The 26082-nt window shown below is 37.6% G+C and overlaps 1 protein-coding gene across 1 annotated transcript in view; it reads left to right on the plus strand.

Moving 5' to 3' along the window:
• KCNK2 (potassium two pore domain channel subfamily K member 2) overlaps positions 1-26082 on the plus strand; it is an 81210-nt gene that overhangs the window by 11400 nt on the left and 43728 nt on the right. Inside the window, exon 3 of the mRNA XM_064445473.1 lies at positions 3352-3469. Within this exon, the coding sequence (XP_064301543.1) occupies positions 3352-3469 (118 nt within the window). The remainder of the gene's footprint in view (positions 1-3351; positions 3470-26082) is intronic.

The raw sequence follows: 26082 nt of genomic DNA on the forward strand, positions 1-26082 counted from the left end.
GAAAGAGCCTTTAATTTGGAAAAAAGAGGCAGCCAATGGGTCTATAGGAGCGTTAATTTCCTGAAAGAGACAAATAAGAAATAGCTATTCAAGTGTTTCTCATAACATAAGAATTTATAAAATTACTTTGAAGCACATAAAAATCTCAAAAGGGAAATGCTTTTTAAGTGATGCACAAGTAAATTGCAGAACTTACAGCCACAGAATGACTTGGCTCCCAAAATAAAAGTAAGCTCCAAAGGTAGTTAGATAAATTAATGGTAAAATGATCCACCCAAACCAATCAGAACACCATGATGCAGCTGCAGCCTTCCACTCAGAAAGTCCCTAAAACTGTGCTTAGTCAGAAGTTGGAGGATGTATGAAGAGAAAGCATCGCTTGCCTACTTGCCCTGAATGTTTTCCTAATTAGCAGTTGGCTGAAATCAGAGACATAATAATAGCGGCTAATTGTCTTTTGTAGCCATCTGTTGTGTTTTGTTAAGGCTGACCCAACAGACTACTTTTGGGTGTCGTGGTTCAGCCCCAGTCGGCAACTAAACACCAAGCAGCGGCTCGCTCACTCCCCCCCCACCCCTGTGGGATGGGGGACAATATTGGAAGAGCAAAAGCAAAAAAAAATTGTGGGTTGAGATAAGAACAGTTTAATAATTAGAATAAAATAATAATGGTAATAATATTGATTATGATAATAATAACAATAATGATAATATAATAAAAAGGAAAAGGGAAAAAGGAAAAAAAATAAAACTACAAACGACACAACTGCTTACCACCCACTGACTGACGCTGCCCGTCCCTGAGCTGCGATTGCTGCCTGCTTCCCCCGGCCAGCTCCTCCCAGGTAACATACTGGGCATGACGTTACATGATATGGAATATCCCTTTGGCCCGTTTGAATCCCCTCTCTTAGCTGTGCCCCCTCCCCTCCCGGCTTCTTGTGCACCCAGCAGAGCGTGGGAAGCTGGAAGGGTCCTTGACTAGTACAAGCGCTACCCACCAGCAGCCAAAACATTGGTGTGTTATCAACATTGTTTTCGTACCAAGTCCAAAGCACAGCACTGTGCCAGCTGCAGTGAAGAAAATTAACTCTATCCCAGGTAAAACCATGGCATTGGGTTCAGCTGAGTCTTTTTTCCTGGAAGTCTGTAGGTACAGTATAGTGCAGTTAGGAAATGCATAGCTGTAATGGATCTTTGAGCAGTATAGATTGGCACACCTTTCATATAAAAGGTGTTGAGGTAGCATGGCTTCAAGAATGTGTTGTGATCATATAAAGCTCTGAAAACATTTTACATCTGTATCTGTATAAAACTTGGTCTTGCTAGACTGCTTAAACAGGTGTGTTGCTCTGGGTAGTGCATTCATCCAGTATAATAAACTGTAATAAAGCATGAATGGTCCCATAAAATTATATTGATCCAGTGCTTTACCATATGACATCCTCACTGGAGACCATGTTCCCGTTTGCAGGTACAAGGACTTGTGATGAAAGCTCTTAGTCCACTGAAATGAAACAGTACTCAAAATGTATTCAGTAGGCTTTATAATGCAGCACACTGGGGTTTGTAAGTCAAAGGAATATCAATATTGCATAAATTATAAAATCAATACAAGGGATAGTCTTCAGATGCCACTTAGTCTGGTGTGTCCCTTCCCACAGTAATGTAAACACCTGCCAGTATCAGTGCTGCTGTATTTCATGTTGCCAAGTTGTGTGTGATGTACAAATGTAGAAGAAGCTAAATTATTCCAACCCAAAGCAAAATTAAACTCTCTTCCCTTTCCCCACCCTTTCTCCTTCCTCAGTAGGATTGAAAATTCCACATCTTTGATGTTTGCCTTTCTGGTGTTTAAAAAAAAGTTAAAATGAAACCACTTGAAGGTATAGAAGATAAAGCAGTGTAAAGTCTATGTAAAGATACCCCAGCTGGCTTTCTGTTGACAACCTTGGGTGTTGAAAATGGCTTAGGTGTGGCAGCAAGATCCCTGTGGCTGCAGAGATGCAGCTGTGGACTTTAAAATTGCTACTTTGTGCATCTGAGCTTTGAAAATGGCAAACTGGAAATGGTGGATTTAAGCTGAGATCCTGTCATGAAAAATTGACGGCCTGGTTAATCCAGCATTGGTATTTGTTATTTCTGTCCAGATCAACTGACTTCCATGGGCGCTGTTTAGAAACAAAAATGTTTTCCTTTGCAATTATCTGTATGTTGGGATTGAAAAAACTATTGCCACTGCACAACACTGTTCCTCTGCAACAGACGGCCCACATGGAAAACCATTCTGATCTGCCCTATTGCTGAATACCTTTATGTGCATAATCGTTGTTGGACAACTTGCCAAGCAGAAAGTATTAGTTAAAATGTTCATTTTGGCTTTGCAGTATGGCTGCCTCTGAGGTTCTTTCGTTAAACACCAATTTTTATAATAAGGATCGTGATTATGATGTAAGCCCTGTTTTAAAGTTTCAGAATGAATGTAAGTTATTACATTCATTAAAATATTTATTGCAAGTTTAAAAATACTTTTTCTAATGTGTACTGTTTAACTCAAGTACTGGTATATATCTGCAATAGAAGTATAACTAAACAGGAATACTGTTTGTGATAAGAATTTACAGTAGGTGACACTGCTGAAATAAGAAATGTTTCTTATTTCTCGAGATTATAAAAATGGCACTAGTGGCGAGCTTGTTCATTTTAGCTGCTAGAACTGAATCTTTCAAGAACGACATTTGTAAAGTATATAGTTGTATATATTAGAGATACACATTTGATAGTTTACTCTGAATTTTTATTAATATAGTGAAAGTTGTATACCTATAAGTGTAATTGTTAGTATTTAATTATTGAATTATCTATTCTACAAAAGTGTTTTAATTAATTGGAGTTCATTTGATCCAAAACAATGCATGGGCATTTTTTCTTGGAGTTTTAAAATGACTGTGTTTTAAGAAGTACGTTTCCTTGCCTAACTCAATAGAGAAATATTTTGGGAAGCTCTCATTGTAAATCTTTGTCTAATGCATATTTTTCTTCACCAAATAGTCGCAAAGGTAAAAATAATTGTGTTTGCTGTCTAGCTAAGGTGATGCTGTTTCTGATACTGTGGCTTTTGCATTCTTCTTAATGGTCTGGAGCTTACAGCTCTGCTGTGCGCTGAAGTGCTTGGGGTGTCTGCTGAAGATTAAATTGTAGCCTGGCTGAATGACAAAACTTGGGCAGAGCAACACTGATCCTTTCCTGTTTTATTGCTTGGATTAAAGAAGAGATTTAATCAATTTACTGTGTAATGTATATTAATATAATTGTTTCATGCATATTGACAAAAATCTTTTTAAATTTGCAGCAAGTAGTGGCAGCAATAAATGCAGGAATCATACCTTTAGGAAACACAACTACTCAGATCAGTCACTGGGACTTGGGAAGTTCCTTCTTCTTTGCTGGCACTGTTATTACCACCATAGGTAGGACACAGCTTATTATCTTTTCATAGTAAATGAGCTGAAATTCTTTTGATTTCCAGTGTGTACATGTATTTGTTAATGGTAAATATTCCAAACCTTCTGGTTCAAAGTAGAGAATTACTTTTCAGCTGTAGGAGCAGAAATTATAGCTGTCTGTAGGGATCCCTACCTAACTAAATGATAATTCTGTAGAAGAAAAATGCTGCTCTGTATTTCTGCAAGGTGACTAGAAGAGGTTGTGTAAACATTTTCTGGGGGGAATTTCATCAACTGTGTAATCACAAGTGTTAAATAGGGCATGATTTAAAGCACATGTGCATTAAATCTTGACTGAGATGTATAGAATTTCAAGTCTGTGTAATCCCATTCTATATTGTTTTCTCTAAATTCTGAAAAAGATAAGAACACGGTAAAGATTCAGTTCAGCTTAATTTGATCAGTTATGAGCATTGTATTGATAGGCAGATTTACCTTCAAAGGCTTACTTTGAGGCTTCTGTTGCATTCAGAGAAGTCCAAAGGTGTAGGGTGATTTATCCATGCTCACAAGCCCAGGGATTTCCTGGGCTTTTGTGCCCAAAGTCCATTTTCGCAGTCCAAATAAAAAAAAAAAAAAAAGGTGCCCCAGCCCTTTCTGCATTTGAGAGGGACTGTCCCTCTGAGCAGGTGTGAACCGGAGCAGTGGTTCGTCTTTCAGTTTCTTCCCTTTGACTACAATTTAGTGCACATGGTATACAGACAGTTCAAAGACGGAGTATAGCTCCCAGATCATAGGAGGGGCATTCACAAAGGTGACTGGAAATTTGAAGAAGAAATCAAATGAGAAAAATTGAAGACCTACATTATGAGAACAGTGTATATGGAATTGTAGCACTGCTACAATAATTATCTATACACAAATTGTGGTGGAAGGGTATGTTCTTTTCAATTGTTGTATGTACCTTTGTTCTTTCTTTATGTAGAAGTGCATGAATACTATATTTTTTTGTGTGTTTGAGTATACACATGTCTATATGAATGCATATTATGTCCATGTGTAATATCTTTTCATATCTAGAATAACTGAAACATGGGTTTAGTGAAAACAGGGTGAAACTTTTACTTCCCTGAGGTTAGTAACAAACTTAATGATTTGATAATAGTAGGTCCACAAGGTAATAAAAAACAAGTAATGAAAAATGTAATTCTAACAGATTATAACCAAGAAAAGCAAGAACCTTGAAAGGATAGCTTTATGATCAGTCTTATATTATCCTCTTCCAACAGCACAAAACTTTATGTTGTAAGTAAGTATCTATGGTCCTGTAAAAAGTGCTTAATATTAGTTCCAGTTCCAAATACGGGTAAAAGTTCATGTATGAAAAGTGTTCAATGAATTAAATGACTCAAAAGTTATTTTAAAGCAGTGGAACATTTTGTTTTTCTATTTTGTTTCTAAGTAAAACTAAGGCTTTTCTAAATAAAAACGTTTCCTGATTTAATTTATTGACCTGATTCAACCTAAACATGTGTGAGTTCCTGCTTACAGGAGAGAGAGGGATCTGCACAGGCATCCGGGCCACAGATCTGCTCTCCCCAAGAGGCAAGATAACCCAATAGGAAATACATTTGAAAATTAATATTTCAGGTCATTTCTGCAAACCAGAGTTGTCAGAATCAGGTCCGACTGGGCAACTGTAAATATTTATTTCAGGTTTTGTGACAGAAAGCTGAGAAAACCTAGGGAAAAAAGCCTTCCATAAAATATTTTGGCTTTGGCATAACTGTCTTTTTCAACAGAGATCCTTTCTGATGGGAAGCTCTCAGTCAGTTGCAGTTTTGAGCTTTGTTTCTTAGGACCTGAGGACAGCATGCTTATATGAAAGCCGTGGTGTGGTTGCCTTACTGCTGTGAACCATCTTCCCAATGGTTCACAGGGCTTGCAGTGTGACAGCAGGAGGAGCTGTCATGAAAAGCCCTTGGAATTATGACTTTCCTAGGAAAATGGTGACAAGCATAAAAGTTGGGTGTGCTTTCCCTTATTTGTTTTATTATTATGTGCCATCAAGTGATTTTGTCTTCAGAGCAATATCTTTTCATATATGAGTCACCTTTTGAAAATGAAGGCACTCCTTCCAATTAGGGGGCATATGGTTATCATGTAACTGGATATTTTAATTTCTCAAGAGACTAAAAATGTGGTTTATGAACATCTCCAGAGAGTTGCCATAGATTTCAGCCAACAATACGGATATTCTCTATGGACAAAGACAGGACCTTATAAATTCATAAAGCTACTTTACAGAAATGATTTGTAAAAGTGATTGTATAAGTATGAATAAAATTTATAAATATTATGGCCTTTAGACTGTACACCTCAAGAAGTACTTGAATACAAGAAAAAAGGATTATGACCATTTAGAGAAAACAATAGCTTTCCAGCGTTGCAGCAGATTCTCTAGCTCCAAATCTCTTTTTACTATAATTTTACCTTATCATTTAGGCCACACTCCTCCTGGTGATATCTCAGAATCTAAGAAATTCAAATGGAACCAAGAGTTTATTTACGGATAGTGTTTCCCAGACTTCTCTTTAATGACAGCATCACTTGCATCCCACAGGTATTTGGCTCCTGGGGAGAGGGGCTAATAGATAAGGCCTTTAGCATTTCCCTAAGCAATAAGTTATTGTTTTACAGTTACTGTTATTATTGTATCACAGTAGTGATGAACATTTAATTGAAAAATATTGACCAGTATTTTGGAGAACCATCTGTAGTTTCTTACTTTTCTGGGTCTCCTGTAGGCTGCTCAAAGGCTCTGTGATGGGGACATGTAAATCTATCAGGCTTCGAAGCCAGCTAACAAAAGCAGAGGTAACATTAGAGAAAGCAAGGCTGGATATTTATTTAACATGGTTTTTTATTCTCTTATAATCCTTCATGGTATCCAATAAATATTACAGTGCATATTATAATATTAATAAACTCGGTTTTAATAGAACATAATCTGTCATACTGCTACTAGATCTTTCCTAAGAAGTGGTCAGGGTCAGGGTCAGGGTCAAACAATTTCTCAATACTTTATGTAGAAAAGATCCTTTGTAGCTTTTATTTTTACCATGTCTGAGTAGTTTGGTTTTGGCTTTGCATTTACTACTGTGCAACCACATAGAACTTGTTTCAGGAAGGGACCTCACTGATTGTAGGTTTGGCTTGCTTAGTTAGGTGTTCTCACTTGCGGATATGTTTCTAGAATAAATATGTCTCATCTCAACAAAGAAATGTGAAACTATGTGATTACTCTGTGCATATAGAGCAGTTTCAGACAGTCCCTAAGAAGGAAAAGGGTAACAGGGGGAAATAGGAATGCAAAAATTGTCTGTAAAGAATAATGTTGCATTGTTCCCTGGGATACTGTGCATGTTGCAAAGCACAGAAGATACTCTGTTTTTCTATCTGTAAACATCATTATCCAGTCAGTCAAGTTCTAAGACCATGTGTCCAAAGAAAAGGAAGAAGAGTGTTGAGCAAGTGTCTTAAGCAAGAAAAAATGGTAACTCAATCATAAAGCTGGAGATAGTGCTGAGGAAGAGGGGAAAATAATCTCTATGTCACCTCTTTTTATTTTGAGAGCTCATTGTTGGCACTGAGCATGTTTTTTTATCCTCTATATAATTTCCTTCAATAGGTAGCTTAACTCAGAAATGGGCATACAGACACAACGTGTGCACACCGCGCTTCCCCAATGACAGTTTGTATTTTAGGGCCCAAGAAAGTTTTTTATTGGCAGTCGGGTAGGAAAGGAGACCTCTCTTACTGCAAGCTTGAGACCTGTATCTAGAAAAATGAAAAAACAAAGTAGACATGCCAAGACCTTGAGCTTAGCAGTTGTTTTCCCAAATGACTGCTGTCTCAGCACATAAAAAATGAAGTGTCAACCGTAATATCAGAAACCATATCATGAAAACCTCTACTAGACTTCTACGGGTCTTCATCTAAAATAGATGTATTATTTCTGCTGTTACTCAGGCCAGTCTATGACAACTTTTTCAAGCACTGCAAGTAGACATATAGGGGAAAGGACACTTCTTCAGACTCCTGGAAGATGCAGTATCTTCAACAGCAGTTGTGAGCCCGTCAGGAGTGCCAGCAACCTCACTGGTAGCTGTGGTTTACCAGAGCACAGACTTTCAGAGTAATGTCTCCATGCAGATGAGCTCACAGAGGTCCATGAATACCTTAGCACTTGAAGATACTTTGCAGCCATACTGATGTCCAAATCCATTTGTTGCTACTAACTGTGTCTACAAATCAAAAAAGGAAGAACACTTTTTTTTTTTTGTCTTTTCCCACTTTTTCACCAGCCCTTGATTTCTGAACTCAGTTTTCTCATATGCACTGGAAACTGAGCCTCTTGAGAAGTTCACTCATGACTAAAGTCTCTAACCTAACTTCATGCTGCTAGTTATGGTAATACAGTTATGTGTTTTTGGGGTCGAAAGACTAGCAACTGTTATTAAAGAGTACAAAGAAATGTGAATCCTTTTTTAAAAAAGAAAAAGAAACAAATTGTAAATATTTATGTTTTAGGGAACAGCTGTAAATAGCAAGCAGCTAAGATTCTGAAAAAAGATTAATATTTTTGGCTAGAGATCTGAACTTGATTTGTTACTTTTAGAGTTGCAATTAGTTATGTAGCTTCAAACGTAATTTCTTCCATTTTCCCACTGCCTGGCTGAAAGCTTTTCTTGTGAAGACAGGGTATTTTAAAAAGTCTTATTACATTGCTTATTGATTTGATATGATAATAAAATCCTGCTTCTAAATCTGTCCCTTCTGGCACCATTTAATTGCATTTTTGAAATACAGAGTAACAGAATAATGTGTTGATAATTAAAATATACAAAATATGTTTGATGTTATAAAAAGACAAATATTGTTGATAATCAAATATGTTACCTATTATGTCAGATAATCATAAAGATAAAAAATTGCAAATGATGTTGGAAAATTTGTTCCTTTAGTTCAGAAGAATAAGAAGCATCACATAATTATGTTAGAACGGTTTTCTTTTTGTTCGTTTGTTTGTTTGTTGTGCCACTAAAGAAGAAACAGAACTATCGAGGATGAGCGTAAAAATTGCATTTGAAAAGATTACTCCAATTTGCTTATCAGCACATAAATGCTGGGATATCTGTTCATGTATTTAAAAGGGAAGAGAGAAGAAGCAAGCAAAAGAGTGTGAAGTGCAAATGCTGAGGTGATTGAGGAGGGGGGTTGGTGAAAAACTCCTAAAAGTAAAAAACATAAAATACCTTTGCCTGAAGGATACTCTGATATGTGATTTTCTCCATCATCTCAGTATTCAAATCTGCATTTGGGACTATGACTTAATTAAACTTGACTATATGGTAGACATTGGAGTATATGGCTTCTGAGGACCTGTTTCTTTCAAGGCTCCTCAACTTAAAATAATCTTCGGTTCCCTTTCAGGTAAAATTTCATTAAGGCAAGGTGATGGATCTTATCGTCCACTAGTAGCCTGGATGCATGTGTCCAAATTTCATATCGCTTCTAGCGGGGGTATGTGTGTGGCAAAGCTGGGTATAACCAGTTGATAAGACCAGCTGCAGAGCAATGCAGAAAAAAAGTGGTTAAGATTTATGGTCTGTGAAAATGTGGTAGTGAGAGACACGCTGAAGAGGTCACTGGGGAATGAGATGGAAATGTTCCTTCTGTCTGTTACTCTGCAGAGGACTCCACCAAAGCTCCTCTTATCTTACCATGATTTCATATAGACTCTCAATGTGTGTTAATGTATATCTCATCTGATAAAATTTCAACAGAAAGAACTATTTTGTTTTTAAAAAATCCCTTGAGATCTCTTCAGAATTCAATCTTTCCTCTAGGTTAGCATTGTGCTTACCTTCCCATCCCCGTGCTGCTATTCTTAATAGAAGATGTTAGAGCTAAACTAGCTTTTTAGTCTCTTTTTGTTCCATTCTAATTTACCTCCATCGCTTCTTTTGTTGCTTCTGTGAAAAAGTGTCTGAATTTGACCCAGTTATTGGCTGTTGACAAATAGCGGTTCACTCACGCTCTGGAGAGACCTGTTAGGATTTGGAAACAAAATTCTCCAAATATTTCATCTGAACTGAGCATACTCTCTCCCAGGACAGTAGCGACTGAACAAGATTTCCTCTGTAATTATTTCTCCCAGGATCAGTGAGTAGAGAGTATATTACCTCTATGCCCTCAATTTTCTCCTGCGTTTGTTCAGGCAGCAAGAAGAGGGCTTATCTGACTCAAATGCTGAGGAAATAACACTTGGACTGTGCAAGGTTCAGAAGTAATAATTAGGATAAGACTGCTGGGAGCTAGGGAACCTGGAACAGTGGTGGAGGAAGGACCATGGAGAAGAGCTGAAAGGAAATGATATTAGATGAAGAGCTCAGTTAGAGACATTGAGGACTTGATATATCAGAAAAATTGAATTAAATTGAATGAGCAAATCGAGAAAAGAAATTGAGCCTCACTGACTAAAACAACTGAGAGTAAGAGAAGGAGAGGACTGGTTTTTTTCCTGCACGTGCTAGGATACTCAACAAGGCTAAGGGTGGCTCTGAAATTGAAGAAGGGCAAGATTATGGGATGATGCACAGCTTTAATTACACAGAGAACTACTATTTTTTCTCTCAGCCCCATTTTGATGCACAGCTATCTGACATGCAGGTATATGGTAAATTGCAAGCATTTGCATGTTCTGTAGGCCATAGTCATAACAGAAAGGATCTGATATTTCTGGTGATATTGTTACTTTAAATTGTTGGCTATATTAGAAAAGCTTAAGTCGATGTAGCCTCTTAGAAGTGTGAACGTACAAGGGAGGTTTTGTTGACCTGGTAAGTTCTGAATTCTGGACAAGAAACTTGGCAATGGATGTATAAGGGGATGCTGTCTCTTTAGAGAAGGTGGTGGCATCAGTGATGTTTCATATCACTTTTCATATCTTTTTTGCACTGATATTTTTTTACACATTTTTGGTCTTTTAATTCTGATTGAGAGTATTGCTAACTACTTACTTTTCTTTTAACACTGATTTTCAACTATGTTTATATTCTGGAATACTTTTTTCCAACCACCTGGAATGAATTTCTTTACTGAGAGAGCGGTCAGGCACTGGAACAGGCTGCCCAGAGAGGTGGTGGAGTCGCCATCCCTGGAGGTATTTAAAAGACATGTAGATGGGGCACTTGAGGGCATGGTTTAGGAGACATGGTAGTGTTGGGTTGATGGTTGGACTTGATGATCCTAGATGTCTTTTCCAACCTTAATGATTCTATGATTAATTAAAAACTGTTTTTGTCAAAAACGCCTTTTTAATTTCATTGATAAGCTTCCTGCTAGGTAGGACCGATGGTTTTATTTTGGTGTAGTGTCTGTTTATTGTTGGATCTTGCAAAGCAAGGGAGAAGACGTACCATTTTTGCAGTTTGATGTGCTTGTACATTCTGACCTTTTAATCTTCCTTTTCCTCAAAACCAGCAAAAAGTTGTGTTAAAACAAATGTCCAGGTATGCAGCTTTCCATCACTCTTTTGTACCTTCTGTAATTTCCTAAACAACAGACTACACTTAATACAGTTCTGCTGAGAGGTCTTGCTGTAGAGTGAAAATGTCAGTTCATCAGTTGTGACACAGTCCCCAATTTACACTGCAAACGAGCAGTTAAATTTTCACAGCTTACTCTGTTAATGCTAGTGTGCTAATGGAACTGGATTTTGTTTTCTTTATTCAGATTTGTCATCACCAGCTGATCAGTATAGGGTTTCTGAGCCTTCCAATCATGTCCATTTTCATTTCCAGGTTACAAAAGCTTGTTGTTTATCAATAAAGGGAAGGCTGCCAGGAAGAATTGCTGAATATGGTTACACTGTTTGCAGAATGCTAGGAAGAATTAAATTATTTCCTGCACCCATTTTTGTTTCTTCTTGTAATTTCATCAGGAGCAGTGCAACCAACCATGAGAACCTCAAATGTTATAAGCAAACAGAGGCACAGGATTTTGGAGAATACAGAAAAAGTGGATGTTTTGTGCTTTGCTTCTACTAAACAAGAAGTAACAAAATAGGAATCACTGAACATGTAGGGTTTAGAGGTCAAAATAAAAGCACGTGTATGTAGTGTGTATACCCTATCAGGATGATCTGTTGGTAAGTTCCCCTTTGGCCATGCTAAGCTGTTTACCATTATATGCTGCTTTATTCACAGCTGTTAGCACTTACTGTTTAGTTGAGCTGCTAAACAGGACCAGCTTTTAAAAAGGGAATGGCAGCCATAATCAATACCAGTTTGGGTTTTTTTTTTTTTGTTGGTTTTGGGTGGGTTTTTTGTTTGTTTGTCTTTTTATGTGTTTGGGTTTTTTTGTTTGTTTGTTTTTCTTCTTTCTTTCTTCAGACTAACAATATAAAAGTAGCTTCCTTTGAAAGTGAAGCTCAATATCTCAGCTGGAGTTCCTGCCACTGATCACCTAGAAACTAAAGCACTTTTTAGGTGACTTTAGCACAAGATCTGGGTTCTGAAGACTTGAAAATCTCTGGCTGAGCAGTTTGACAAAACTGGCTAAATAACATGTTGCTTTATATCAGGTGAGAACTTGCCTAATATAAGTCCCACTCCGTTTGCCTATCATATTGACCTGAGTGTAGGATGAGGTGGTTTGTATTCCTGGAAACTAAGATCTGAGGAATATTGCTTCTGTTGTCCTGAGGCTTTGCTCAATGTACACATCAACTGTACATCTGCTCACAAGTCCCCAGAATGGCCCTTGGCACCTTGGCTGTCTGGAGCAGGGCAGGGGCTAGTGCTCATGGGGAGTAGCTGGGCCTGGATATTCCAGTGGTGTATCCAATTGGAGATCTAGGATCTGCTGAAGAAAAGGCTTGGTTGGCCAGAGTAGACTCTTATCCCTCTATTCATTCATATGTTTGTATGTAAACTGGGCTGTACCATCCCTGACAGCTGGAATTTAAAAAAGTAATGGATTCTACTTCAATAATATTTGACACATAACTATTTTTTTCCTTTTTTTTTCCCCCCCTCCAAAGAATATGAAAAGGAAGTTACACAGTTAGCCTAGAAGGGCTTAAAGATTTCTTGAAAAAGTGAACTGCTAGTTGTATAAAATCTGATGTGTTGTGCCACCAACATTATGGAGTAAAACAGCATTAAAGTATCACTATAGCGCATGAGAATATCCATTAGCATTTTATACAAGTGTTATTTTTTCTTAACACACTGAGAGCTCTCTGTATTTTATAGGTTTCTCATTATTGCCAGCAGCAAAAAACGTGAAAAACCAAAAGGGAATCTGCGTAGAAATATAGGCAAAGGGGAAATTAACAAAATCCATTAACTTTTTTCAGTGAGTCTTTTGCTGTATTGAATCCTCTGGTGCTTTGGAAAATCTCACCCTCTGGTGTTATCCTTTTTTGCAAGATCTGCAGCAGTCAGTATGACTGCAGGCAAAGTTCTAGCTCACATCTCGGTGTGGGTTAGAAATTAGTATTTTTCAGGAGTACAAGTTTATTTCTACAGTAACGTAGGAAAATAACCTGCATATGCAGTGCTTAAGATAAAGAGGTTAAAAATGATAAAAACTGAATTGCTAATGCAAGCGTAATCATTGAGTACAAAAGTTATATTCTGATGAGTTCAATTTTTCATTTGGGAGGAACAGACATTTACAAAAGACACCTGCTACTTGCAAGTTAACAGTAAGATAGGTGGTAAAAATGACTCACAGGATGCAAATCTTAGGTTACAGTGCAGAAAAGCCCAATACATGCATTATCTACCCTTTTCTGGTGATGCTGGGTTTCACCAATGAATAGTGAGATGCTTTTCTAGATGTGAAAAAAAGGGATGTAAGCTAAAGGAAAGACAATTGTCTGGTACATACTAACTAAAAGGAAGTAAATATGTGTGGTATTACAACTATTAGCCTGTAAAACATATGAGGAGTTGCTGTCTTTCTCAAGGTGTTCTTATATGGAGGACTAACGGTTAAAATTTTAGTCTGGACTTGTGCAGCAACATCACGAAGACGCCTTTTTCCTTGAAGTTAATTTACTTTCTGAAAGTCATCCTATTGTAGCTAAGGCAGTCTCACATTGGTTTTATTTCTTTTTTTTTTTTTTTTTAAAAGAAAAGAAGCAGCTAGAAGTACTCTTTGATGCTTGATGTTAATGAGAGATTAGCATCTAAGTTTTTGGCTTTTGGTATCTGCAGATAGTTTTTCTGTTGTGGCTTTACTAGAGATGTGCTTTTCTCTCTTTTCTGCACTTGTGTTGGATTCTGATGTGTTTTGCTGGACCAGTAACCGGAGCCTAGAGAAAGCCAAGTATAATTAAAGAAGAAAAGACATTACTTCATTTGGACATCTTTACTGTGGATGTTTCATAGCAACAATGCAAACAGTGTAAATTCAAGCCTTACTTGCTGGGCAGGAATTTGATGGTAATCATGGCTCCACTTAGTCTCCCTTACCTGCAGAGAACCTTACTCAAAACCATTTGTCCATCTGAAATCAGTAATTCAGTATGCTTAGGTACTGTGGGTACAGAAATATTAATTTAATATTTAGATGAATAGGTGGAAAGTATCAAGCAGTCTGAGTAGGGGAAAAAAATCCAATCTTGAGAATTCAAATACTTAATAAAATCCATCAAAGCAAAGGTGGTTTTTTAATGCTTTGAATGTAGCTATATTTTTTTTCCCATTCCTCAGAACTTGTTATTCTTTTCTATAAAACATATGTTTAAGGTCTGGTATCCAGTGTTATGACTATATACGGTTAAGGATGACATTATTTGAAAATGTTGGTGGTGTTTCTTATCTGCCAGAATGTCATGAGGATGTCTGAAATTGTAACCAAATAGAAGAATGGGGTACATCGCTCTTGGGTCTTCTCTTGTTTTGGATAGCCAGGCTCCAACTGTAACTTCTGAATAATTGCTTTCTTGCTGTCATCACCTTTTGCTGTATAGATTTTTTTCATCTCACTTCCTTTCTCCAGGCATATAATCTGAATTAAATACTTCTCAAGAATGGATTGATGGTGTTCAGTACTTGTGGGGCTAACAAATAAACTCTTCTCTGTCACTGGGGTTAGTTGTACAACTTACTTTAGTTCAGGAAAGTTTAATTTTGGATACTTTTATTGCATGTTAGTGTATTGTTAGCCTGTGAAAACTTTCACTATCTGAAGAGACTGCATAGGAAGGAAATTCCCTCCTCTTTTCTACAGTTGGTGTTTCTTCTTGTCCTAATTTAGAATGTTTTAGTTGTCTTTTTTCCTCTTCAACCCCCAGGATTAGCCATAGTGAGGATTATTTGTTCACCTGTAATTTTTGCAGAATTTCATTCTGAAATCATATCATTGGATCATATATTAGTAATGACTTGCCCAGTTTACCTGCATTCTTCAGGTAGTGTGGCACAAGACAGTTATCGGGGAAAACATGGATGAATGACCTTGGTTCAGAGGTCTTTGAGGCTTTTTGCAGTGTGATGCATCACAGCGACAAAAGTTTGTGGAACCAGCATGATGCTTGACATCCACTGTTCTGATCTCTTTGCTGTTGCATTGTTTTGTATGTCTTGTTTATTTAGATCACAGATTCTTTGAAGCAAGTATTTTGGGTCATAATGGTAACAATAGGATCAAGCATCCCAAGTGTCTGTATTGCTCAGTTCAACTGATGACATGTTAGGGAGAACTTTTACAATACACAGGTAAAATTGCTATTTTTTATTTCCTAGCTCTGCCATCAAGAAAAACTCCTGCATCAAGGTTCTCTCAGATTAAGGATCTGTACTACTTCTAATTTACATAATCTAATTTTATGTGATATTTGAATACTGTTTAAAAAAAGAACCCAAACAAAACAAAACAAAAAAACATGAACCCACTACAGACTAACTTAAAAAGACTGAAACTTCTTTCAATGTAGTGGTGGATCTTTTAGTCTTACTCAACAATCTTTTAGTTAAATAAGATAATGTCAGGCTATTAGAGCCTCTAACTTTGGCTTTTAAGTAGGTAACTTTCTCTGTAGAAAATAATTTTTGTAATTTTGATGGTTTAGAAAGGTCCTTGGTTACATATACCCACTCTAAAGTGATGTTGGCAGTCTGAATGTAGTCTTAGATTTCGATATACTTATGCTGAAACACATTTGATGTCACCAAATGCTTTTAGCAATCTGCCAGCATTGTTGCTGGGTTAAACGCTTTCTCCTCTTCCAGCTGACCTGGATACCAATTCATGCTTTTATTGCACCACAGACTGATAAACTTCACTCTGAACAGAAAAGCACATATTATTTGCAAAAAGCCAGCATTTGGGTTTTTAATAAACAACCGTGATGGCTGCTTGGAAAAATGGGTGCAGGAAAATACATTTCCTAGCATTCAGGAAGTGCTAGGGCACCAACAGCTATTGCAGTGCTCCTGATGAAGGCAAAGAAACTGTTGCTCCTTGGTTTGCTCTATTCTTTCTCTGATATAAGAAAGGATGGTGGATGTGAAAGGAGATATATTAGGGGCCATAAACCTTGCTCCACATTTTGGACAGTGTAATTGGAAAGTGTAATTCATCAGCCTGAGCAAGGAGAAATTCTCTGACCATATGTCTGTCTACTGTCTGGTTAAGAACTGGCCAGAGAAAATGTGCTTACCAGAACAAGAATCCATGATCTGATTCACTGCTTTGTTACAGATCATCAAAACTGAGAAATTCTTAATTTTTGTGTGTCTCATAATGAGATTTATCGAGCTTCAGCTGAGCCCTGAAGTGGTGTTTTCTTAGGCTACATAAAAATGTAATTTAGGTCTGCATTTGCCTGAAATACCTTATTTTGCTGTGAGGTGAATTGTAGATCATCTGTGTGAAGAGATATCTATAAATTGGCAATGATTTATGACAGTTTCTTATTAATATGTTTTTATCCTAGTAAATAGCTTTTAGATCTGTACTTGCAAGCATCACATGCTCTTGTCTGAAGTTTTGACTGCTAATTAGTCATTGCTGTTAAATTGATCAGAATTTTCATGTCTACAGACAAATATAAAATATGGCTTTGATTGTTCAACTAAACTGATATTCCCTTTTGTCCACTATACGTCAGTGCAGACTTGGAGAAGTCATTATTCTATATTCTTTGCTCTTGCTCTGTATTTTTTTCTTGCAATCTTCAAGCTATGCTTTTCTTATGATTGGGTAAAAGGAGTGGTAACCAGTGTGGTTCTGCAGCAGTAATTATAGAAAAAATGAGTCAGTGCCATCAGAAATGCACGCATATTAAAAGTGAATGATTGCTACTAGTAAAATATTAGTCTCAAAATAATGTTAGATAAGAGTGAAGACTCTGAAATGCAAGAATTAAAGATTTCATTGCTAGGTGTCTTGTTAAATATATAGATTCTTTGGTGCCTCTGAAGCTGCACTATAACCAGTTGAGTGGTTTTGGTAGGTCTGGCATAAAAAGGGAAAATGTTGTATCCTTCTACTAAACCAGTTGACTTTAGGTTAGTGTACCAGATAAGATACCAACATTTGCTTCTTTCTTTTTACTTTCATTGACTTATTTGCAGGAGAGACAAACGTTTGCACAGAGTGATTCACTGGTGGGGTGAGAAACCTGAAACTTGGACATGCATGTCCAAGTGTACAGTATCAAATTGTCTGGGACTTTGCTGTATATTTTTTTGCTATGAAGGAATGTGAGTGTGTTGCAGAGACCAAGGATCATGATCTGTTTTAAAGGGTGGATTTGCAGGAACTGCAGATTGTAGATCCCTAGTCTTGGAGCTTGATGTATTAGAACTTGTAACAGAAATGATCATTTGATATCTTAAGTTCAGCTTCTTTGTTTCATTGAAATAACAATGCATAGAGGAGGCAGGAGTACAGTTCCTTCAAGCACAACAGGAGAGATGTGTTATGTTATGCCATGTTCTGCCATCCTTTGAAGTAACCTGTCCTGGCAATTGCCCCCAGTGGTAGTGAGCTTGATGTGCCTACATGATAATGTAGTATGGCAAATTCTCAGTCCTGTAGATTAGAGATATTTAAAGAGTTAAAAAACATCCTAGGTGATCAATAACAACAATAGAGAAGCAGAGATAGACAGGAAAGAAATTGGGATTTTAAAGATAAATTTAAATTAAATTTTAAATTATCTTTGACATGAAAATAATTCAGATGGGTCTAGTGAAGGCAGGTCATAAACCTGGAAATGGTTGTATGAAGGAGTAGATTGTAGCAGGGTATGACTACTATTTGTTGGTGATCTCTTAAGAGTTTGGAAGAATGTTTTGTGTAGGGATGACTTCTTTTATGAGCAAGTCTTACTACATATTGATAAAACCACAGCGTTTTATGATGGAGGGTAACGACTATGACATGGGCGATTACTTGTTGGTAAGAAGACATATGATTTGTAGGGAAAGGCACTATGTTTTACTAGAGCCACTCAAAACAGCTGGAAGAACAGATACACTTTTTGGGCATAGCCGAGGAAGGCTTCATTTACCCAAAATACTGTTGTTTTTCTAATTCTATCAGATACTCTACTCAGAGACATTTTGCTTTTTTATCGTTTTAGCCCACTTATGTTCTTCTACCATCCTGATTATAAAAGAACTATTTTTAGGCCTCTCTATGAAATGTTTGAACCGTCTTGCTGGTATTGAGAGATTCATGTCTCCCTTCTCATAGTAACACATTTTAAAATGTTTATTGTTCTCGCTTATTTTTTAAAATGAGATTTCCATAATGATATGCTGCTGGATCATCATACAAATATCAAGTACAGCACTGATGTGGAAGTGTAAAGACCCATCTGTGGTACTAATTCCCCACCCTCCCCCCCCACCATGTTTTATGTTTGATGGTTAGAGCACCTTAACCTTGGTGGTTGTCTAATATTTCTCTGTGAATGGTAACCCATAGGGACTAATTAGAATTAGTAATTCTTTCCATAATATGCTGAAAATAAGAGATCAGATTTAGGATAAATGAATTTAGAGATATGATTCATAAAATTTAATGAAGCAGTCAAAATTATTTGTCAATTAAGAAAATAATTTGTAATACATTGGGTTCCACATTAGCGACATCCCTTCTCCAGGTTCTGGCTGACTGAACAAGTCCTGTCCTGTGCTCTGCAGCCATGATAGGGCAATAGAGGTGGGAATCAAAGGAAGAAACATGAGGACTTTCCCCTAGAACTAGCAATAAAACAGAGATTGATGATAGGATGGGACCCATATACAGCTGTCAATAGCATTAACAAGTTTTGTATTTGTCTTTGAGAGAAACCAGCCCATCATGTTTGAGTGGGTAGCTTTGCACCGTGGTGCTTTGTGAACCCTATGTTTGACAGATGTGTGAATGAATGTGCATACATATGAATATATAATGTTATCCATCATGAAAGTAGCCTGCCAGTCTTGGGCATGTGTGAGTTCCCTGCCAGACAGGATGCATGCAACAGTGAGCAGTATGGCTTTCCTGAGGATACATGCTGTGATGTGTTTCAGAAGGGCAAAAAATATGTCATGGCAGCTTGCCACTGGCTGGCCACGTGCTCCTTCAATTGTAAAATGGTTCATGTGCTGGGTGTAAAGATAGGGAACTACTTCATTCTCATCCCCATTCAGAAAGCTCAGGATTTTGCAAAAGCTGGATTTTTGTGTTCTGCTTAAAGCACCTATTTCTAATGATGAGATAGAGGAATGAAGTATTAAAAGCTGTTGGAAGACGTGAAAGATTACCAGATGCTGGTTAGAACAGCATGTTGCTAAGTAGGCACAGAGAGAGAGGATGGCAACTTCAACTGCAGTCCTCTGTACAAATGCTCCCACAGAGATCTGCTTGTTAACTAACACCAAAAAAATAGCAAGAGAAGCTGAAAAAGCAGCTGGGATGGTGAATGCTTTATTGATGAGGGACCATTGGACACAGAATAGTGCAAAGTGCGTTCTGTCTCTGGGAATGTTATGCCTCTCCCTGGCATATGGCCTTTGGAGAAATTGTAGAGAGGAGACACCTACCATAAGCATCAAAGCTGGGATGTTCCTCTGAGTTGTGTGGAAGCCCAAGTGGGTGTTCTTCGTCCTGTGCTGGCTGCTTTCTCCAGCACTCTCTCCTCTCCCCATCCTTTTCTAACATCCTTTTCATCTCAGATTCGTCTACATCCACCTTTCTTGTCTCCTTTTCTGTCTGTCCCCCCTCTGAACTCACCTGGAAAAATAACTGCAGAACTAACAGAACACCTTGCCGGTGAAGGCTGCATCCTGCATCTGAATGAGGGAGGGGCTTTGAGACAGCAAGTGGCACCATTTGGAGCTGCTTCTTTTTATCACAAAGCATTTTAAAACTTAGGTTTTGGGCTAATCCAGTTGTAAGCCCCTAGTAATAAATCTGTCACATAATATATTGCATATGGCACTATCAGTAACAGTATAGCTAAGTACTAAATCACGAAGAAATTTCTAGGGAAATTTAAATCTGAAGATTCCAGAGAGAAAAGCAGATTTGACAGCATTTGACAGTATTGATGCATACAGCTAGTAAATCTATACATGAGTCAGATGGAATCATATCCAACTGTGAACATTTAAAAATAATGCATGTGTGATGTGGTATAGTTAAAATGCTAGGTCCTGAGCCTACAAGCACCTGTGCATATGCCTGACTTGAGGAGCATGAGGAGGTTCTTTGTGGGTCAGGACCTTGGAGAACTCTGTGGAAAAGGGATGATTGTGAGGCTAGGAGAAGACAAGACGTGCCTGGTGTTACAGCTGGATCCAGTATTTGTGAGTTCAGTGATGTCTAACCCCAGAATTTTCCATTCTTCTGTTTTTGATTTGTGGTAGAGGCATATGCTTCTGAAGTCTTTCTGTAGTCATGAGACTTTGTGCTTCCTGTGAGGCACGCTTTGGTAATTGTAACACAAATTAATTTAAATGCACTGGAAAAATAGTATTTTTAAAAAATTTCCTTTGATCTGGGGAAAACCACCAGGGTTCAGTGAAAAGGTAGTTTTACTGAAACTACCTCTAGGTGACTTGGCTATATATCCTTTAATATTTCTTCAAATCAATGCCATTCTAATTTTCTCTCTTAGACATATTAGCTTCTGATGAGTTTATTTGAAACTGCTGAAGTCCTCTCTGCCAATTCTTGTCCTTTCATACACATATCAAAATTCTATTTTTTCATAGAAATTGTATGTTTCTATTGACTCACTGGCTTTCAGTCCCCTTAAAGCATGTAAGTTCAGCAGTCAGCTATTGAGTACTTCACTGTTGGCTCAGTTGCTACCCACGCTTACTGTATTTTGGACATTCTCCACTGAAGTCCCACTCAAAACTGGTAGACAGATGCTGAGTTCAGACCTTTGCTGCTTTGAGTGCTGCATATACCGTCCCAGCTGACAATGCAGAAAAGTTTCAAGTCCAACCCAGTAAGGTACTTTTGTTTTGGAAATTTTCTCTTACCTGTTGACAGAATCACAGGTTGGAAGGGACCTCAGGCATCATCCAGTCCAACCTTTCTAGGAAGAGCACAGTCTAGACAAGATGGCCCAGCAGCCTGTCCAGCCGACTCTTGGAAGTATCCAATGTGGCCGAGTCAACCACTTCCCTGGTGAGATTATACCAATGGCTGACTGTCCTCACTGTGAAAAATTTCCCTCTCATGTCCAGTCGGAATTTCCCGAAGAGCAACTTGTGTTCTAACAGTGGAGCAATTTAGTTCTTGGTAGCTGTGTTGTAGGGCAGCCACAGCTATTCCCATAACTTACCTCAGCTTTCTCAGTGCTAATGGGGCAATAACTTAACTGGAATAGCAAAAAGACCACCAGGAGGATATGTCTTGTTGTATGTAAGAATATGAAGATTTCCTGGTATTTGGCTTCAATACAGCCATGCAGTAGGAAGAACGATATAATGCAATCTGTGTACAATAAACTTCTTTATTCCCTAGCTGCACAAATAATGTTTAGACATTATTTAACATATTTAAACATGTTTTCATCAAGGTCTTTTTTTAAAAAAATATATAAATAGCCTCTCTACAAGCACTATATGGCTTTACCTTTTAATACTCACTAATTGTTCCCACCTCCAGACAAGTAAGTGTATGTTAACAACTTTTTGTTCTTGCAGAGATTTCTCTTCAAATTAATGCAAAATGGAGAGAGGCTGACCAGATGTGAGAAATCAAATCTCTTGTACATAAATTGTATACCTAAGGTCTCCTTCTGGGAGTTGTTTTGAGCGTTACTTCACATGTAGCTGATATACCTTGGTAATTGCTGTATAATGTCCATTGAATGTATTTGTCTCTGGGATGCAAAGATGCAAAAAACCCCTTCAACCAGTATATAAGTAAACGCTGGTTTAAAACCTCTGGTGTCTGCACCAGCTGCACCAAGGCTGTGTGGCCCAGTAGCTTGTGGTGTTGATGTGGTGACACCTTTGGTCCTCTCCTCTCTGCCCTGATACTTCCCTGCCTGGTGGGGGGTCTGCGGCACTTTGTGCTCTGCAGTTTTGTTCTGTGTGAAGCTGTTGACTGACAGGTAAGCTTGGCTGTCTAGGGAGGCTTTTGGTTTGAGCGATAGCAGGAGTGATCTTGGATGCATATTATCAGTCCCTTTGAGAATAGTGCTGTTTTATGTAACATCTCTAAGGGATTTCTCAGGGATTTTTGGAGCCCTGAGCAGGATTCTAGCATGTGCAGGTCTAATCTCTGGTAGAAAAACTAAAGATATCCAGCTTTTTTAAGATACTGTCTTAGGAATTTCGGAGAGGATTGGTACTGCGGTCAGAGCCTCTGGCTGAGCTCTGGGTCCTGGTTTCATTTCTGGTCAGAGAGGTTTTAATGGAGCTAAATTCTTTGCGGCTCAGGAGTTTGTCAACCCTCTCTGAAGGGGGTTTTGTGAAAGGAGTGTGGGAGCAAATAAAAGAAAGCTAATTCAATAACTGTGGGGGAAAAAAACCCTTTCCCTGTTGTTTTCTTTCTGCTGTCTTTCTCCCTTGTTGTCTTTCTGTTGTCTTTCTCCCTTGTTCTGAGTGTCCTCAGCTGGGACACCTCATGTCACTTGGCTAAAAGATACAGTTTCCTCCTTCATGTTAGAAGACAACAAGTAACACAGGGGTAGTGGTAGCTGAAGCTTAAAACAGTTATGTGGATAGTAAAATCAGGGGATGGCAAGTCACCAGGCCTATCCTTTGTGTCTGCTTAGAAATACAGCGGGAGAAAAAAGGACACACTCTTGTGGCTTCCCTGAAGAGGAAGAGTAGAGTTAGCAGTGTGTCTTGTTTTCTTTTTGTGCATGAACAACAGGGAGGAATTTTAAGTAGCTGATTGCATTCATGAGGGAGCTCTTACAGGAAGAAGTTGCATTGTAATTTATATTCTTAATTAATTTTATTACACAACTGTCGAAAGGCCAGGGTGTATATCCAGTTTTGGGCTCTGAATTTTTTATACGTATTTCAATAATTTTGCTGGGAGATCTTTGTTCTCAAATCAGCTTGAGAGTGGCAGGGGTTAAAATGAGTAAGAAAGTAAAAGGAAAACATCCGCCACTTTGAGAAATGTACAACTTTTTTGTCCAATCCTAAAAATTTTATTTGAACTTCCTTGACTGTTATATCACTTGCCCAGTTTCTCCTGGTCTTCCACCATTGTTACAGACAGGCCTGCATCCTAAAATACTGATTAAAATACTTATTTGATGCCAAATAAGAAAATAAACTAATTTTTTTTGTTGGCTAAATGCTGACATGCAAAGATGATATACTGACTGGAGAAAACTTCTGGTTTTGAAGATATTTTTACGTGGAAGCCTGTATTTCCTAGCCTAAATTGTTTAACTGAGTATTCAGTTTGTGTAGTAGTTTCTAGATTCTCAGTTCATCAAAATTATGATAACAGTACTGCAGGGAAGACTAGTTGTGCACTAGGTGTTTATTAGGACTCCGTAGTGTTTACCAAGAGTTTATGAGTACAGCATTGTACGACCCAGCAGAGGCACACAATGTAGGTTTCAACTGAAGAGGCTGCACTGAAAAGCTCTATGCCAGCTTCTGTTAAACGCAGATTGTATTTCTCCACTGCATCAGATTTGTAATTATTACCCCCCCCTCCAGTTCTACTGATATATGAAAATGAGCATCTGGAGGCTATTCAGGATAGAAGAGGTAGCATCAAGTGTCTTAGTCATATGCAGTAGATTTTTTTAAGATATGCAGTTACTATCTCTGTAGTACTGAATACACTTATTTCCAGTTCACAGTATGTTCTTTGCCAGGAGAAGAATTGGGAGTGGCATTACCTATTCCGAGATTATTAAATGTAAGTTAAAATGGTTGTAACTTTCTTTCTTTTGGCAATACACATCTGAAAATACACTTAATCTCAAAGGTAGATTATTTTTCCTGAGATATCTATGTAAAATTATAATATTTCTGCAGTTGATTTGTATTTTTAATTGGCAAAATTCTTCTCAAGATCAGGAATGTGATTCATGTGTTTCACAGCTAACATCTTTTGATGTCCAAGTACTTAAGCATCTCATCAGGATAGATAGCCTGAAATTTCACTCCCAGAGCTCTGTCCGGTACATGCTTTTTTTGAGGGTTTTTGTGTACTCATGTTGAGGATTCAGATTTTTAAAATTTGATTCCTCTTTTTCAGTTCAAGGGATATGAGACTGGCTCTTTGTATGCACACTCATGATTTGCTCCACTTTCATTATTGTCTGCATGTATTTCTAACCTGTATGCGTGGATTCTGAAGGCAAAAGTGTTCATAGCTTAGTCTTAATATCTTTTTGGAAGGGCATTTCTTCTTTACTTAAATAAATACACCAGTATGCATTCATAAAAAGAACTGTTACTGTATTTCTGGAGCACTTTGATTTAGTATGAGCTGATGTCTTGAGCAACTTTCCTGAAGTGAGGAGCAAGGAAAGGCACATCTGTTGCACCTAATTTTTTTTTGTATGTGTATGCTACACGAATATAATTGAAGACATGGAAGGAACAGGATACTATTATGTAGAAACTTTGTATGTTCTCTGTGTTTCCTGAGTGTGGCTGCATGTGAGTCCCATGCCTACTTATTTTCATAATGGCTATTCCAATTACAGACAGCTTTGGATCATTCAGCTCTACCCCTGTGGTTTCGTCTAGAAGGCTGTAACCATTTTATTCTAGTAGAAAAATGTATTTGGGAACAGTATTTCTTCTGAGAATAAGTTTCATCTGTAGGCATTTCATTAAGCATTTATTTCTGTTCAAAATGTTTTATCAATTTTGACCATTCTGAAGTGTAGAACTAAGTGTAAATTAAACTTACATAGAATTGTTTAGAAAAATATTTCTAGTCTGGTTGTTCACAATTTTAATGTATTTTAATGTGTGTAGTGCTGTAGTATTTAGCTACCAAGCAGCCTAAATTGCCAACAGTCCCATCTGGAAGAACCGTTATTGCCGTTCATTCACTTATAATTCTTGCTGCATGGGATGTTCCCCTTTTTTCGTGTGGAAGCAATATACTTTTTTAATGCTCTGAGAACTAAAGTACAACTTTAGATTGATTTCAGGAACTCTAGTAAGGAAAACCCTTAGGTCCCAGATTTGCATCCTTTTGATTGGAGCTAATATACACATGCAGATAATTTTGTGGCCTTATTTGGGGGAAAAAATATGTGGTGCATAGGTTCTTTCGACTTCAACTTTAACACCTGGGATGGAGTAAGGATTTAATTAGTGTCTTAGTCACCAGTTGTGAGCCTAAAAATATTTTTTTGGTGTGGAAAAATTTAAAATGCCAGATGATAAATATCGTAACATTTGTACATAATCACTTATAGAAGAGAATCAAAAGACTTAGAGTAATGAATCCCACTGAGTCTTTGGGCAGATGAATAGACATATGATAATTTAGCTTTCCTCTATTCGTGGTCTGTTTGTGTGTAAACATAAAGAAATCACTCGATGGTTCTTTTTCTACCACAAGTCAGAGCTGTGCTGAGAAAACCAAAATGGCAGCAAACAATTTGTTTCCCATTTTTGTGTTGACAGATGTAGCTGGGAGATACCAAACTGACACAGATTGCTCTTACAAATATTTCTGGTCCCAGAAAAGAAGTCCTGGTTAAAGCAAGATAAAAATCATTAGTCTTCAGTTTATGATAGCTTAATTACTTGCTGCAAAATTAATTATTATAGTCAGAGGATTATGGTGTTCTCTTGGATGAATAGTCTCCAGTAGAATCAGACAACTGTAGTGTAAACAAATTAATTTAGGCTTTAGAAGTGGGATTTTTAAAAACATTCACTGTTTTCCCGGTTATCATCCCGGTTAGGTTCCATTCTGGTTGCTTGAGAAAAATGAGATCCTGTAAGCAAAAGCAGCTGGAGTTACAAAGTGTTTTGAGTAGTAATCTTTCCGTGATAATTCCATGTAAATTAAATAGGAGACAATGTATTATTTTTTTACATATTTGGACACAAACTAGCTACTCTAACTTCCTTGCTCAAGCTGATTGTAAA

Source organism: Phalacrocorax carbo, chromosome 3 (genome assembly GCF_963921805.1).
Source record: "Phalacrocorax carbo chromosome 3, bPhaCar2.1, whole genome shotgun sequence".
Classification (NCBI taxonomy): domain Eukaryota; kingdom Metazoa; phylum Chordata; class Aves; order Suliformes; family Phalacrocoracidae; genus Phalacrocorax; species Phalacrocorax carbo.